General features: G+C 43.4%; 1 protein-coding gene across 1 annotated transcript in view; it reads left to right on the top strand.

Moving 5' to 3' along the window:
* The window catches only part of LOC103822992 (protein LYRIC-like), a 30,537-nt gene extending 15,641 nt beyond the window's left edge, over window positions 1–14,896 (top strand). Inside the window, exons 5-11 of the mRNA XM_030235781.2 lie at window positions 545–760; window positions 1,694–1,768; window positions 3,353–3,451; window positions 9,946–10,049; window positions 10,723–10,842; window positions 12,119–12,248; window positions 12,710–14,896. Coding sequence (XP_030091641.2) covers window positions 545–760; window positions 1,694–1,768; window positions 3,353–3,451; window positions 9,946–10,049; window positions 10,723–10,842; window positions 12,119–12,248; window positions 12,710–12,765 — 800 coding nt within the window. The 3' untranslated portion in view covers window positions 12,766–14,896. The remainder of the gene's footprint in view (window positions 1–544; window positions 761–1,693; window positions 1,769–3,352; window positions 3,452–9,945; window positions 10,050–10,722; window positions 10,843–12,118; window positions 12,249–12,709) is intronic.
* The last annotated feature ends 1,179 nt before the right edge of the window (window positions 14,897–16,075 follow it).

Raw genomic sequence — 16,075 nt, 5'->3', positions numbered from 1 at the left:
GGTATGTGAAGGTGGAGTTGGTGTCAGCAGTTGGTGGTCTCCTCCTCACCAGAGCTCCAGAAAATGCTTTGTTATTCTGAAGGCTGGAGTCATGAAAAACTTGAGGAGTCCTTTGGAACAATAATGCTGGAGATAATTGTTATTTTTTAAATTATCCGTATGCCTGCACTGATTTCTCTAGCAGCCTTGAATGACCAACATCCAAGAGGTTTGCTTTCTTTTTTCTTGGTGGTCCAGCTGTTCTCTTTCTCTCCCTTTACTGCTGTGGGCCCCCAGCAGGACTCTGGAGGCCTTGAGCCTCCCCTCGAGGGAGGGATGCCCAAGGCTGCTGTGGCGCCGTCCTTCTCACATTGGCCTTCCTGTTCTCCACTTCAGTGTCCCATCCCAGGAGCTGCGTTTCGCTGCCACCATGTCTGTAAATAATTTCAGTTGGAAATAGTCCAATGGGTTTAGATCAGGCTTTGTTCTGTTTTCTCTCCTGAACAAACTCTTCCTTGTAACTAAAAATAATGATGATCCTGTGGTAATGTTTATTCCCGAGAAGACCCCAGCAGAGCATCTCTGGGTAGCTCAGTGGTTGAGCCAGCCTTTGACTGGGACGAGAAGAGAGCAGTGTGGCCACCCACAGAGGACACTGGTGGTGGTGGAAAAGGTGCTTTCTTTGCCAAGGCAGAATGTGGGACTGTGCTGAGGGGCTCAGGAGCCCTACGGGAAGACTTGGCAACCTCCAGATCAGAAGACGATGTTTTCTCCAATGTAGGTGAGTGTTGACATTCAAATATTGCTGAGGGGAAGCTTCACAAATTGCTGTGTCCTTATGAGAGTGCAGCCCCACTGACATTCATCCTGTACACACAGTGCTGTCCACCCCCCTAGGACCCCTAGGTGTCATTTATTTCCCAGCAATGTGAAAAGAGGGGTCCTTGTGGCAGGAATTCCTTGTGTTGTAGATTACCTGCTGGGTGCAAGTTGTTTTCTACCCACAGGTACTATCTGTGTCTTTTACAACCAAAGCCTTGCCTTCTGAGGATGCTCACACATGGTCAGAGTTAGGCTGCAGGGTATATCTGTGTATTTCAGAAAAGGAAAAGGCAGAGTTCCTAAATCAAAAGCATTTGGTTTTGACTACATTCTCAGTGATTAATTGAGCATGGTGGCTGAACTGAATGGTATATAAGGCCACATGATGATTCACCTTCAGTACCAGTCATCCAGTACTCTGATGATTCAGAAAATGTTCTTAGGTTGCCCTCATGTGAGTTGCCTTCTCTGCTAGAATCCTTTTCTTGCAAAGTACAGGGTTGATGGGGGAGGACATTAGTACCATTTTTACCCTAATGCTTTCAAAAGGCCAAATTCCAACACATGATGACAACTTTGCCAGCAGTGCATAAAGGGGGCATCAGTTCAGATGAGTGAGGAATTTAAGTCCAGAGAAGTGCCATGCTGGTGTGACATGCATGCTGAAAGTCTGAGAAGGTGTACATGGTGATGGGGCTGGACTCTCCCTGTCCATAAAGGTGATTTCTCTTTGCTTGATGCTTGTCCAGCAACAGCAATGGATGTAGGCTTGGAATGAAGAGAACATGGAAGGGCTGCAATGAGCTTGGGAGCATGAGCATATATAATGAGGTGGAAACTGTGAACATGACATCAGATTTTGGGTTACTGTTTGTTTGCCTTTTAAATTCAGGAACATGGGATATTGCAGATGTAAAATCCTGCCCTGTGACTTTTGGGACATTGTCAGATCTCTCCAGGGATTTAGGTGAGTGACCTCTCATTGTACTTCTGTCTGAATTCTTCTATCACTTTCTTAGCTGCTTGGCTGAAAAGAGCTCTCATTGATCACACATGGGTCTTCTCCCCTGGAGCCACATCTCATTAGTCACTCTCCCTTGCAGAGCTTGCTTGCATCTGCAATCCAGCACACCAGTGTACTAGGGAGCAACATCAGAACCTTTACTGAGCACTTTCCAAACTCATGTACTCATCTTGGAATAAATTAAAAAATACTGCCTCCCCTGCAGATTCTTTCTGTTAGGTTGACTCACACAGAAGGTTTCTGTTGTGCTCTGATAACCAACAAATTCAGAGAATTTCAGACCGAGGGAGGGAGTGAATGTGCACTTGGAAAGGCTGTGTTAGAGGCTGCCTAGCCAGCAGCTTCTCATCCAGCACTGAGGGATTTCTTTCCTGAGCCTCTCCATGCACGGCCTTGAGAAGGATGGGGCATCTCCTCATTTTGCATTGAGTTAAGCCTCATTTCTGGCTTTCACCCTGCATCTTTGCACCTGTCAGTCTTCACTTATTGACTGCATGTACCCCTGGTTCATACATTCCCTGCCTACCAGAAACTCACATTGGCTGAAAGTTTAGCTGAATGATGAATGCAGTCTTGTCCTGAATCTATTAGAGATGCTAAAGACAAGCATAGATACATATAGATATCTGTACACAAAACAGTGTGTGTGATGTTAGCCAGAATGATGAAATCAGCTTCTAAAGCCAGATAAGGCAATTAATATAACACATGGCATATTTAACCATCTGTTTTCCAGCACTTTGTCAGTGGATTCAAGCAGTTCCTAATGTGTAAGTACTCAACAAGGAGAAATATTTTTTAACATCTGCATTTATGCAGCAAAAAAAAAACCAAACTGATACACAACTGCATAAACCTCGGAGTTCATTAGGTGAAAGAAAGAGAGGAAAAGTCAGAGATGTGAAAAAACCCTGATTTATGAAAGATGTGAAGAATACCCTGGTCTGTTATGAACAGGCCTTAGAAAGGGGCTAAGGGGAGTCATTCAAGGACTCCAACTGGTTGCTTTAGTTACTGAAAGTAATCATCAAAGCAACTTTTTCCTCCAGCAGCTCTCTCACCTGTGCTCTTTCATGGAGCAATTAATTTTGTAATTATCTATTTCTGTTAGCTTGAGCAGAAACCTTCTCACTGAAAGTGGTGGGAGTTGGAGCTGGATACTCTGGGGGATGTGGCTTTTGTTCTGCAGGAACTACAGCTCCCTCCTTAGGTCCCCAATAGAGATGTGCCAGAAGTTTACTTTTCTGAATGCTGTTAGCATAGCCACTCCTAAGTGAGTTGTTTTTAATAACTTATGGATGTAGTGTCCTCATCCAGCCTTTGTTAATAAATCCACAGGGATGAGAAGCATAGATTAATATGTGGCTTTAATTACATAACATCCAGGCATCGTGACATAGCGAGCAGACAGAGGCATGATTAATTGGTTTTAATAATGTGAATATACCTATGTGATTATCTTTTAGGTTTGGGATTTGGGCTTTTTTTTGGTTTAATTTTTTAATGAAGATGCTTTCCTGTGTGCAGATCATGTGAAGAGCAAATCATCTGAGGACAGTCCTTCCAGATGCTGTTGGCATGGCAGCTCTACTTTCCTCCCAGCAGATGATGCATGGCAGGGGCAGGGTACGTCTCTTTGCCCTTTTTCTGCAGACAGACAAGTGCACCAATGCAGGAACTCTCTTCAGTCCATTCCCTAAGCCTCAGACATCAGGGTCCACTTCCCATGTGGCTCATTTGCTGGTCAGGGAGAAATCCTGTGTGGGTCTGGCTTTGAGCAGGTGCCCAGAGCTGCTGTGAGCTAGGTCAGGGCAGCAGTTGTCCACGTGGAGCCCTTGAGAAAGGCAAGAATGTGCATTTTATTTATGTTTTCCCTCAGAAGAAAAACAAATAATGTAGTAGGTACAGTCTGTTTTGGTACAGACATACTGGTGCAAAGTGTAACTAGAGCTGCTGGGCAGCAGCAGCAGCTGTAGGGGTTGTCTGCAGGCTCTGCAGCAGTGCCCCGCTATCAGCTGTGGGCAGATAAGCACAGGAACAGGGCAAGCACAGGGTGATCCCTCCCCACACCCTGCAGAGAGCGGGTCAGGGACTTCCTGAGCCAGAGGCAGCAGGATGGGCTCTGTGTTTCAAAAAGCCCCATGTGTTAGCAGTCAGCTTGGATTACTGAATTTGTGAAACGAGTTCAAAGCTGTGTTTGGTTTTCATAACTGAAGCATTGTGTTTCCCTCCCTCCCTCCTATGGCTGTGTGGGAAGGTGGAGCTGAGTGGCCTTTTCCAGGCAGCTGCAGCCTGGGCTCAGTGGGGTGGCTGAGGGAGAGCCATGGGAGGACTGGGTGCTTTTCAAGCTCCGCGTACCTTTGCCAAAACTTTAAATTTCCTTGGAAATACCCTGAACCCAGATGCAGAATACAACTCCAGTGCATTGTAGCAGTCAGGATTTCAGTCTTTTTATGACTGGTAATGGGTGGTTTTTTAGTTTTAAAAGAAAGACAAGCATGGGTCCTGAGTGGCTGGAATAATTTGGCATAAACAGTGTGGGTATTAGATGACCTTTTCTCTTGACCTTTTGTTCAGGATCAAGTGAAGTATTTATATATATACCCCTGTTGTTGGGAAGCCTTTCCCTGCTCTTGCAGGAATGATGGCTGATGAGCTGAGCAAACCTCTTTGTGCTCTAGCTGCTCTGATTGCTTAACTGCAGGAGAACCCAGAGGGGTGGAATGCATTAAGGAGAAAAGATTGTGGTTGTCTTCCTTCTCTGCCCAGCGGTAACTGAAGCTCTGCAGCAGATGCAGCATTTGGGGCGTGATTTTATAAATAACACAGTTTGCTTTAAAAAGAACAAAAACAAAACCCCCAGCCCTGAGCCTTCCCTTCCCTTGGTGCTGTGTTTCTTTACCCCTGCGTTGCTGCAAAGGGTGCCTGGCCCTTTCCAACTTTGGAGCCCTGTCGCGCCCACGCAGGATGGAGGGAGGCAGTGTGGGCAGTGTGGGCAGCTCTTCTGCAGCGTTCCCTTGCACTACATTTAGCACATGTCAGACTTGGCACACTCTGGGCTTGATCTGCACTTGCAAAGCCAAGCAGAGCTCTGCTTTTGGAGTTCCATATCTGTCTGAGAGTAGAACGATAGGAGCAAATTCAGGAGCTTGCTTCTGCAAACATCAGAGCAGAAGTGTTTGGAGGATTCAGTCTGTCTTACAGCTTGCTTTTTTGTCCTGGTATTTTTTTTTCCTTTGAATCATCAGCCTTGCTATTGATGCAGGGGAGGGGTGCGTCAGGAAGATGTATTCCCTGAATTTAGATGAGGTAATGGTTGGCATGAAAGTTGGCGCTGCAAGCAAAATGAGCTCTTAGACAGTTAAACACGGCCTGTTAGCTCTTGCAGGCTTGGGAACTAAAAAAAAAAAAGCCATTCATAGCCTAAATATGACCTGGGGTCATTTCATCAAATCCAGGGCAGTACATGTAATGAGTCTCTTTGTTCTGTGCTGGGCTGGTACAGCTGAAGGAGCTGGATGCTGGACTCCTGCCTCTGGCCTGGCTGGTGGAGCTGCCTTGGCCTGCTCCCTGCTCCACATCGGGTTATCTTTTTGTGAAGTACCAGAAATAATAACACCCTCACTTACAAAAGGCTTGAGATTTAAGTGTTGGCACAACTGAAAGCATATATACACAGAGGGAGAAAGGGAGTATGTGGTAAAGGGAACTGGACAGTCACTTTTGGAATATTTAAAAGACTCTCAATCAGGCTGGTTTTCAAATAACACACTCCTGTGTTGACATTCATTATTACACGGTTGCTGGTGGTTAATTCTCAGTTAATGGAGTCCTGTGTCCATTTCTGGGCTCCCCAGTACAAGACAGTCAGGGATATACTGGAGAAGGTCCAGCCATGCCTGTGTTTGAGCACCTGATGGGGTCATGGCGTGGAGAGTGGGGAACAGGCAAATAGGTAAGAAGTGAATTTTCAGTTATCCATAAGTGAAAGCTTTTTTTTATGGTGAGAGTGGCTAGGCAACAGAACAGTTTGCCCAGAGAGGTTGCAGACTTTCCACCCTTCAAAATACTCAAAACTTTGCTGCATTCCTGAGAAACCTGCTGTAGCTGAGCCCTCTGAAAGACATGAGGTGGGACTAGACAATTTCCAGAGGCCATTTCCAACCTCATTGATTCTGAAATTCTCATTCTGTCATCAGTCATTGTCTCTGCATATTCAAACAATTAGTCCTTAGCAATCTAAGCCTTTGTTAGCTGGGGCCATTCAGTGTCTTGGAGTTGAAGCCACATGGTCAGCACTGATGGCTGCTGTCCCAGCAGTCCCACCAGCAGGCTGAGGTGGCCAGGACTCTGCTATGAGGGAAGAGGGCCCCAAAGTGGGAAGCTTTGCTCATCATCTTTTTCCCCTACTCATCATTAGTGTTTGCATACTTTTCATTGCTGTCACAAAGAGAAAGAAAGAAGGCTGAACCTTTTCTGGTCCTGACATAATTCACTTCATTTTTGAGCCCAGGAAGTGCTCTGCTTTCACCAGGTGCCTTTCTTGCTTCTTCTGCAGGGTCCTCCTGCCTCTGCCTTGGAAGTTTTTCTTGCATGTGCTTCCTAATACTCCTTTTGTATACCTATGGCACACATCTGCCACTGCCCCTGTGGTGACATTTATGTTCTTCAGCTTTGCTGTCCCACAGAATGCATTGCAAGCTGTGGCTGGTTTTGCTGTTATGAAACATGTAACCCACATGGTGTGGCCAGCTGGGCTGTTTTAGAGCACTTGTGTCTGGTTCTAGGGCAAGGGAATACTAATTTTATCCCATGCATCTGCTTCCAAGTGCAGCGGACCTGTGCTTTGGCAACAGCGCAGTGCAATCTCAGAAAATCCACATTCTGCTTTGCAAATGCAACAGCTCATGACCACGAGAGTCACTTTTTATCTGTGTCTTGGCATCCTCCCAATGAATCCCTCTTGACTGCCAAAGCAAATTTTCCCCATAACCTTAAGAAAAGTTCCATGTCTCCTGACCCTATGTCTCCTGACTCCTAACCTTCCTTCTGTTCCAGAGTTAAAATCAATTGTAATTCCTTTGTTTTATGGGAATCAGTAGCTTTTTTCCACTAAAAGAGGTCTTCAGTCTGGGGTTTATTTGGTATTTTGCCTCTACTGAATTATGCTGAAGGAAGGTGCCAAATAAGGGATTCTTCTACCCAGCTATTGACTTGTAAGACAGAAATTCAAGCTTTAGACTGGAAATTATCTACCCATTTCAACCGTATTACACCTAGTCTAAAAGTGATGACTTGGCAAGGATTTGGGTTAGGACTGTGTTCCTAACATAGTAAACTGCCCTTTGCAAAGGGAGAGTTTTCTACAGCAGCCACAGAAAAGCTCAGTGCCATGGACAATATACAGCCTACTGAGGGGTTTGCCCTGCCAGATGAACCTCCCTTAAGTTTCTGCTGCCCATATTTTGTGACAGCATACAAGAGAGATGCTGGTAGATTAGAATCCAGATGTACAACTCCAGATTAGAAAACTTTTAATCCCCTTCTGGATGACACAGACTGTTTTGCTGCAGTACTTTCCAGTTTCATTTTCCAGACCAGATAATTAGGTTCAGCTTGTACAGTACTGTACTCCACCCTATCTATCAGCAGGCACAGAGAAGTTGCTGAGTGTCCCCTTTGAGCAGATCCTGCTGCTGTGGGGCCCTGTTTGCCTGCTCCCCAACAACCCCCAGGGCACAGCCATCTGCTCCCTGTCTGCTCCTTGTTACACAGGGGAGAGACTGGAGACCAAGGGCATTCAGGTAGCTGGTGCTGGGATGGACTTTCTGCCTGTAGAGGTGCTGGCAGCCTCCCTGGTTTCTGAAGACACCTTCAATGTTGTGCCTTTCAGGATCTAAAAGTGTTTTCATTGCATGGGGTATGTGGAAACCACCTTGGCATTGAAATGCACTCTGCAAATGTTTGCTGCCAACAGAAAAGTACAACTTTGTCTGGGTGGAGTTTGCTGGAGGACTGGGGTGGGTTGCAACCAAGAACTTAGCTGGAAAATGACATTTAACAGCACCGCTTTTGTAACAATGAACAGCATGAATTGCCAAGATGTTGGTCTGTGTTGCTGCTGAGAGAGGTATCACCTCTGTCAGGGCTAAACCCAGATGGGGAGCAGGGGGACATGCTGCTGCACGGCACATTTCTTTTAGTGTTCATGTTCATAGGCATCACTGGTCAGTTTTAGCCTGTGAGAGAATTGATGACCCAAGGAGAAGCAGATTTAGAAATACTAGAGTGTATTCAAAGTTTAAGGACACTGTGGGAGATCTCACTGAAGGGTAATATGCTACAGAACAGAAGAGATTTTAAGTCAGAGCTTTGGGATAAGTACATTTAATCAGAGCTTTGGGATAAGTACATCTAATCCGATTTCCCCATCAAATCCAGCAAATTGTAAAGAATCTTCTATTGCCCTTAATTTTAGTCTGAGTTGATTTTAAACACCCCTGGGACACAGTACTTTGGGAGGAGTAATTCTGAGATGAGGCAGAGTCACCACTGTCTGGCAAAGTTTCATGCCCACATGTGACAAGGGTGAAGCACTAATGTAAGCCCATTGCAGGCAGTTTGCCATCAAACTATTTTCATGTTTAGAACCATATACATAAATGCACTTTTTGAGATACAAGAAGCTAAAAAGGTGAAAACAACAGTTGTGTTTTTCCATGTGTTAAATTATGGTCTGTTTTGCTTGCACACCCACGAGAACATCCATCAGCAGAGCTGCTGCCTTGCAGCTCAGGAGGCTGAATTTTGTTTTGTACTGGAATTTTATGGGGGAATGCATTCAAAGAAGTTGTTCCTTTCCCTTTTGAAGAAGGAAAGACATATTATCTATATAGAGGGCACGGATTTTAAACAGAGAAGCTTGAACAATGTTTATAATCATGTTTATAACATTTGGCAGCAAACTGGTCAGAGCAACTTTTTGGAAAGAGTTTTCTTTTATCATTCCCAGCATGCTTTTGGTTTTGGCCCTGCTTCAAGTAGAAGTTTTTCCATCTCGCTTGGGATTTTTTTTTATAAGAGAAGTAATCAGCTAAGAGTTATTATTATATGTTTTCAAACCTATATTGTGTTTTTAGTCATTCTTCCTGTTAGGATAAGACTCAAGATTGTTACATTCAAATTGTTAAAAAATAATCGAGTAGTCCTTTCAACATGTTATGCTGATTAATCTGCTTTTTTGCACCTCATTCAGTTTGGGTGAAGGAATTAAACTGGTCTGTTTTGCCTTCTTGACTAGGATAGTTTGCCAGTACTTTGTGGAGAAGCAGCTGAGGGCTTGCAGCCAGATTTTCAAAGGTACCAGATGCTGAAAGACAGAGAAACCTAAATGATTTTGAAAAGTTTTTTGCCCAGTTCCCATGAAATTATCAGAATTGATGCAGGGTAGGTGTTCTCTATTTCATGTCTGTTTAGAGTTGTATATTAAGGAGGTTTGGAAATCAGTGCTGGGATGGTGCTTTTCTGGCTTACATTCAAGAAAAGAAAACAGAAAAGGAAGATGAAGTTGAGAATGTAGTTGGTTCTATTTTTTGTAAGAAAGAAAACACCAGTGAGAGCAATAATGAATGCACAAATCCTTTGTTAATATTACTCTTCCATATGAATAATTGCCCAGAGGATGGTGTGTTGCAGTGAATGGAAGAGCCTGCTGTGTCTGCCAGTGTTTTTGGATATGCCTCAATCCTTCTTCATAAAATTAAAAGGAAATATTTGACAAGCCAGTCTATTAGTTTTGTAAAGCTTGTTTTCTTGAAAAACAAGCTTTACAAAACTAAAAGGGCTTTTGGTTTTGTATGTGCTTTTCTGCCCTTCTTTAATTTTTCTCCTGTCCTGGAGAGTGCTGTCACTAATTGTGAATTGGCAGTCAATGTATATGTCTTAATACATTTCTAAAATAAATTTGTAAATGTTTTAACACATTTAAGACATGCATGCATGCACATCCAAATATCACATGAGCCGGCAAGAAGATATTTTTGCAGCATTTGTGCTACTCATGTGAGGCTGGGAAGTAGGATGGATTTGAACATAACCCATTCATATGCTTGCCCTGATAGGTGACCCTTCAGTGATTGACCTGGACTCTGACTGGAAGGCTCCCACGGAGGAGTGGGGAAACTGGACTGGAGATGAGGAACATCAGACAAGGGATGAGAAGAAGGTGAGGCAGTGCTGTTGATGGCCAAGGGAGACCTGGTCCACTGGGGTCTCCAGTCCAGCCCTGGAACTAGGCTCCTTTGGTCGTGGAGGCTTTCTCATGCTGGGACAAGGTGCTTGGCATGGTCCCTGCCTCACCTGTCTGAGATAGCCGGAGGTGGGGAGCACGCAGGAGGCATGAGATGGGCTGGGGGGAGCTGGCTAGTTCTGGGAGTTCATCATCCCCCTGGGCTCACTGTCCTAAGCAGCAAGCCTTGGGTGTTTGCACCCTACTGCTGCTGACCTTCTCAAATACCCAGGCCTTAAAAGAGGTGTGGAGTCCAGAGCTGACACAGCCTTCACAGCATCTCAGGCAGCCAGGATATATTTATTTAAGTTTGCTGATAAGAGGGTTTGGTGACAGTGATACAGTGGTATCTTGGGTGGAGATGTAGAAGCAGAAGTCTTGCTGTTTAAATGCTTTCTAGAAGCCCAGAGAAATGTTCCCTTCAGGCAGCAGTGGGAAGAGCAGGCTGAGCATTTTGCAAAAATATGTGTTAAGCTGAGGTGTGCATCCTATCCAGAGAGACAGCCCCTTGTACACTGTCAGCACACGCTCTGGAGGTGATCAGTTTTCCTGAAAAAAACCAAAATTAGCTGTTCCATGACTCCTCTTACAAAATCTCTGATGATTTCAGGATTTGCAAAAAGACAAAGCAGGCATTCGTTTCTGTCCTTCTGGACCTGAAAGCAAAACACAACGGAAGAAGAAGAAAATGGAAGTGAAGGAAGCAAAGGGTGGAGCTGGACTGAGGCATGTGAGTATTTTGTATTCCAGGAGTAGTGTTTGGTTTTCCATTAGCAGACGGGATTCTTCTCTGTTAGGATGACCTAAGGGAGACTTTTCTTCCTCTCTGTCTTCTGGCTTTCTCTTCTCTTTTCTCCCTGTCTTCTCATAAAAATAAGTTATGAGCACAGTGAACAGTGGAGTTTTGCAACATGGTATTCCCTACCATATTTTCAAAACACTTTGATTTTGCAGTACAGAATGTTGTACACTAAACTTGGAATGCATCTGCCTAAACATATTTTCATCCATGATTAAAACCAGATGCACTCCAAATTTAGTGTACAATTGGCCTGTGTTTCATCTGTAGCTGAAGGTCACCCAGAGATATCAACAGTAATGAAAAGGTGGTTCCCAAAAGTCAGTGAAGATAAAACAAGGCCACTGTTATACCACTAAAAAGGTTATTGAGAGAAAAATGTCTCAGAGTGCAACAGAGAAAGGCTGTGGAGAGTGTCAGTTCATTTGGGATGGGAAGTGCACAGGAACAGTGTTGACTGGCTTTTGGTCCAGTGCTTGCCTGTGACTGGTGTTCAGTGAAATGAGAAATTGTGGGGGGAATGCCTGAAATGTCCAAACTGTATTTCATTCACTTGTCACAGAATGTGTTTTGGACATGTACAGCTGCCTTTTTTTTTTTTTTTAATAATTTGTCTTCCCCTCACACCCACTGTGGTCTCTCATAATCCTTGAGATGATTTTGCTCTCAGATCTCCTGATGCTCCCATTTTAACTGAAAGGTTTTAACTACCTGACTGACCAGTCCACATAATCATTAGGACATCAGTTCCCAGAGTGCTGCCATACCTTTTTATGTCCTTTTTGGACATAAAAAATGAAATTACTTATGAAGCCAGATCCACAAAGTTGCTCATCAGACTCCTTGTGCTACCTCGAGTGTTTCTGTGGACTCTAGTCACTTAGCAGTCACTGGGTACATCTTACTCTTCAGTGTTACTACACAATGACAGTACTTTCATCTCAGTATTTCTTGCTGCTCTTCTGTTCACTGGGAGAAGCAAGAGGAAAAATAACACTGAAAGACAATTCCAACACTTTAATCCCCTCTAAAACAAATAATTAGGAGGTAGGTAGATGACATAGCAAACTATTCTAATCATATAAAAATTAATTTTTCCTGCAGTTTCTTTAAATGCCCTACAATAATGACATTTTCTCTCATATTTTGTACTTGCATATGCTTCGTTTAACTCATATGCTTAGTGAAGCATATTGTTTCAATTAAGCCCCAGCAAGGTTTGCAAACAAGAATGGAAGAAGGCCCCAGGGACTTGATATCTACAAGAGATAGCAGTGATGCAGTCAGTGCTTCCTTCAGAAAATCCTTGGACATTGTTAATAATTCACCCAATAATGGTAAGTGATTGTTTTTGCACATCTGATGAATTTTCAGAATAATGTGTAATCTAAGAAGTGTTCACAAATTCATTTTTAAGTGAGTATGTGAAACGCTTCTCCTTTACCTGCATATTTTAGTTCTTTGAGAGCTCTGTATGACACACAGGCTATTCTGACAAATACCTGTTGCTGTTCCTCTCAGAGTTACTGAACAAAAAAAAAGCTACTAATGCATTTACTGACTATAATTTTTGCATAGCTCTTTTCAACATGAAACAGAAGCAAATATGAGTGAGTCAGAGCCCACTTAAAACACTGAGTCCTCCCCATGATTTTGAATTACCCTAGAAAGTAGGTGGCCTTTGTAAAAGACATCTAAGAACCTATAAATCCTCTTCATCAGGCAAAAAGCCAACAGTTCTCAGGGATGCAATGGCATGTGGAAGGTTTGTGCATTGTCCCTGTTGTTTGTATGGCAGTTGTACCTGGAAAAAAGGAGAGGAGGAAGAGGAAGAAAATGAAGAAAGAGACTTGAGGGAGCTGTGTAGCTGCCAGAGCGCCAACCTGATGGGGCAGACATGCCAATGAGCTGCAAGGATTCTGCTTTCTGCCATGCTGCTGAGCCCCAGGCAAAGAGAGGCTCTGGGAGACCTCCCAGCGAGAGGAAGAGAAGAGGAGCAATGAGCCAGAGAGCGTGAGTGTGTGAGAGAGGAGAGAGTGAGCAGGCTGTGCACAGGAGGTGGTTTTGAAACAGAGTGGCTGTTCATTGCAAGCTGCTGCCCTTGATCAAAAGCTGTTGAATGGGGTTTGACTGGTTGCATTAAGTCCTTTCAGTTTTTTGCTGTCATGTTGTTTGTCAGCTTGTAGTGTTCTATGCCATTGTAGAAATAGTCGGGCTGTACCTGACTGTGATTGTACTTTGGTCCCATGGAGGATCCACCAGCTAGTCTGGTCCCTCTGGCATTTTTGCAGAGGTGCTCATCGACAGGCTAGCAATGTACAGAAGGAAGCTCTGTTCAGAAACAAAGGGAGAATAACATGGATCATTCTCCAACGTCCTAACTCTTTAAAATCTTTGGTGGCTGCTATTGTCAGACTTTTGCCTCTTACCTTGTCATATTTATACTTTTTCCCCACATCAGACTAGTTTGCTCCTCAAGGAACATTTCTAAAGGAGGTTTTTGACTTGTTTGGAAAGATGGTCTAAACCCATTTTTTCCCCTGGATTTCATGGTGGGCTAAAGTTTAAAGTCTGTATGTCCAAAGCATGTTGCATTTGTACTTAGACTGAGGTAACTTTTAAAAATAATTTTTCTTAATCTGATGTTTGGAAGTTTTTTATCATTTTGTCACTTGAATATTCTAATATAAACTAAATTTGTGAATGAAGTTTTTAAGTCAGTTTAGTATTTATTGAAGGGTGTGTATTTCTCCTTGTCAGAGGGCTCAGTATGGAGGAGAACGTGTTACAATAGAATACTGTGGTTTATAAACAATGCTGAACTGATGCCACTAAAAGCAGAAGCCCTTTATCCCCAGAGGAGCTGCAGGTTTGGTGGGAGCTGGGGGGTCTTCTGTAGCTGGTATACGGTCCTGAGACTGTGCCTGACCCATCCCAGAAGTGCTGCCTCGAAGGATGAGATAGTTTTTCTCAAATCTCCATCTGCATTTGACTCTGTGCCTTTGGAGATGGTGGGGGACAATTATTAATGCATGTTAAATGTGTGCACATTTGTAGGCTTTGGGCTGATGCTGTGAAACTCTTCACTAGGACAGTGAATAACCAGGGATGTCCATGGTTTTACACTGCCACAGCTGCACTCCTGTTTGCATCATGGAGCCAGAAGAGAGCTCTGTGCTTCTGCCATTGCATCCCCGATCCCAGCTTGTCTAAGCTTTACTTGCAGCTCAACACTTTTCCCTGATGCGTAGCTGTCAGATAAGCTGTACCCTTCAGAGAAGCAATTAACTGCAGCAATGTATTTGTGTTTAGAATTTAGCTAATATTTGTTGAAGCTATTATATGTTGAATCACTCTTGTGCTGTGATTTTTGGGGTGGTTAGCTGTACTGTGTGCCCTAAAATTTAGCACAGTAGGGTTGTTTCAGAAGGCAGGGGAGGGGTAATCTTAACTGATGCCACTTAGCAGCCCACTGTCTAGGATCTGCACATCTTGGTGTTTGTGTCTTAGTGTAGGCGAAATATTGGCAGTTCATGAATGGACTGAACAGACCAAAGAGCTTTTATCAGGAAGGTAACTGGTTTGGAATAGATGCGTAACAAGAAAATACATGGCCTCGCTGGAGGAACAGGTACAGCAAGTTCAAGGATTTAGAAGACGTCGTAATGAGTATGTGGGTAATGAACAAAGTTCTGCTATCTCTGAAGCCAATGGAAAACATTCATTGACCTCATTGGGGCCAGAATGTTGCCCATGGCCTTTGCTTAGCATTGTAGATAACCTCTGTCATCCAAAAAAGAAAGAAAAAAAAGAGATAAAGAGAAGCTCACAAGATTGGTGGACTACAGATTTCTTCTGCTTTTTTCTCTATATCTGCTTGTAAACGTTTTGATGTCTTTGTAATCATGCTTTATTTCAACATTTTTCAGTATTTCAAATGCCACTGTTTTTATAATAAAAATTAAAACTTTTGTCCAAAGCCCAACACTCATGAGGTGTTTTATTTAATTTGTATGTGTGTGAGTAAGAGCATGTGTTTTTTTGATAGAAGAATTCAAATTTCAAGATTTTTTAAGGTAATATAAATTTTTTTAAAAGATTCCCTTTATCTGAACTCTTCAATGTTTAGGAAATACTAGTGACATTCTTTTGTTGTTGGGATGAAAGAACAATCCAGACTTACAACATTAACAAGCTGACTGAGGTGCTGATGACAAGCAGCAGCAAATGATATTACTGTTCTTCTGTCAAATTCTTCAGTACCCCTCTTCTTGACTTCAGTGGTGTCTGAGGCCTGCATTTTCCTTCTGCCTTCCCTGTTTCACACCTGGGAAGTCATCACAGTAATACAGAGATGGGCTCAATATTTTACAGCAGCACATTATTTAATACCACACTCTAATGTAGGCAAAAAAGAATACACTTCCATGACTAAATATTCTTGATCATAGGCTTTCCTAAATAATTGAAAAGCACCTTTCAGGGTAAATTAGGTGGCAATAAACAGCATGCTTGCGTGATTATTCTCTTTTGTCAGCAGTTAGGAAAGGGCATGTTGGTTGTTGCTTGGTTGATATGGCTGTGGCAGTGACTGGAGCCTTCCTGTACCACATCCCCCAGCAGTGCTGCTGCACAGGCTCCCAGGGATGCAGAAGTGTTCTTCAGTGAGAGAACTGAATTCACAAACACAACCACATCAGAACACTAAAATCTAAGCAACTCTGTCAACTTCCATTCTTTCACATCCCAGTTGTCAGAGGCTGAAAAATCATCACACAGCTTAATAAAATAGTCCCTGCAGATGCTTTGAAAATCAGACAAAACTTTGAGTTCCTGAAGAAACTCCCCTTCATCACCACATGTTCAGGTAACTCCCTGGTTTCTGTGCTTTTAGGACAGAGGCTGTGCAGATCATCAGACTGCTCTGCTGCTCCTGGCTTTGGGAGGGTTAAATGGGTGTGCTGGATGTATGCATTCCCTCAGCCTCTGATCTTTGCTAGCTGGAGATGACTGAAAATCCTCAGAAGATTCAACATCCCCCAGCATGCTGAAGCATTGCTTGAGCTATAACTGAATGTTATCCCTTAGAAGAGTAAATTGAGAGTAGTTCTCTCTGGTCATTCAATAACCCAGTGTAGTCTAATTGCCGGTTCATGGGCCAGGT

This window comes from Serinus canaria, chromosome 3 (genome assembly GCF_022539315.1).
Source record: "Serinus canaria isolate serCan28SL12 chromosome 3, serCan2020, whole genome shotgun sequence".
NCBI classification, from domain to species: Eukaryota; Metazoa; Chordata; class Aves; order Passeriformes; family Fringillidae; genus Serinus; species Serinus canaria.
This window is presented reverse-complemented; position numbering and strand designations above follow the sequence as displayed.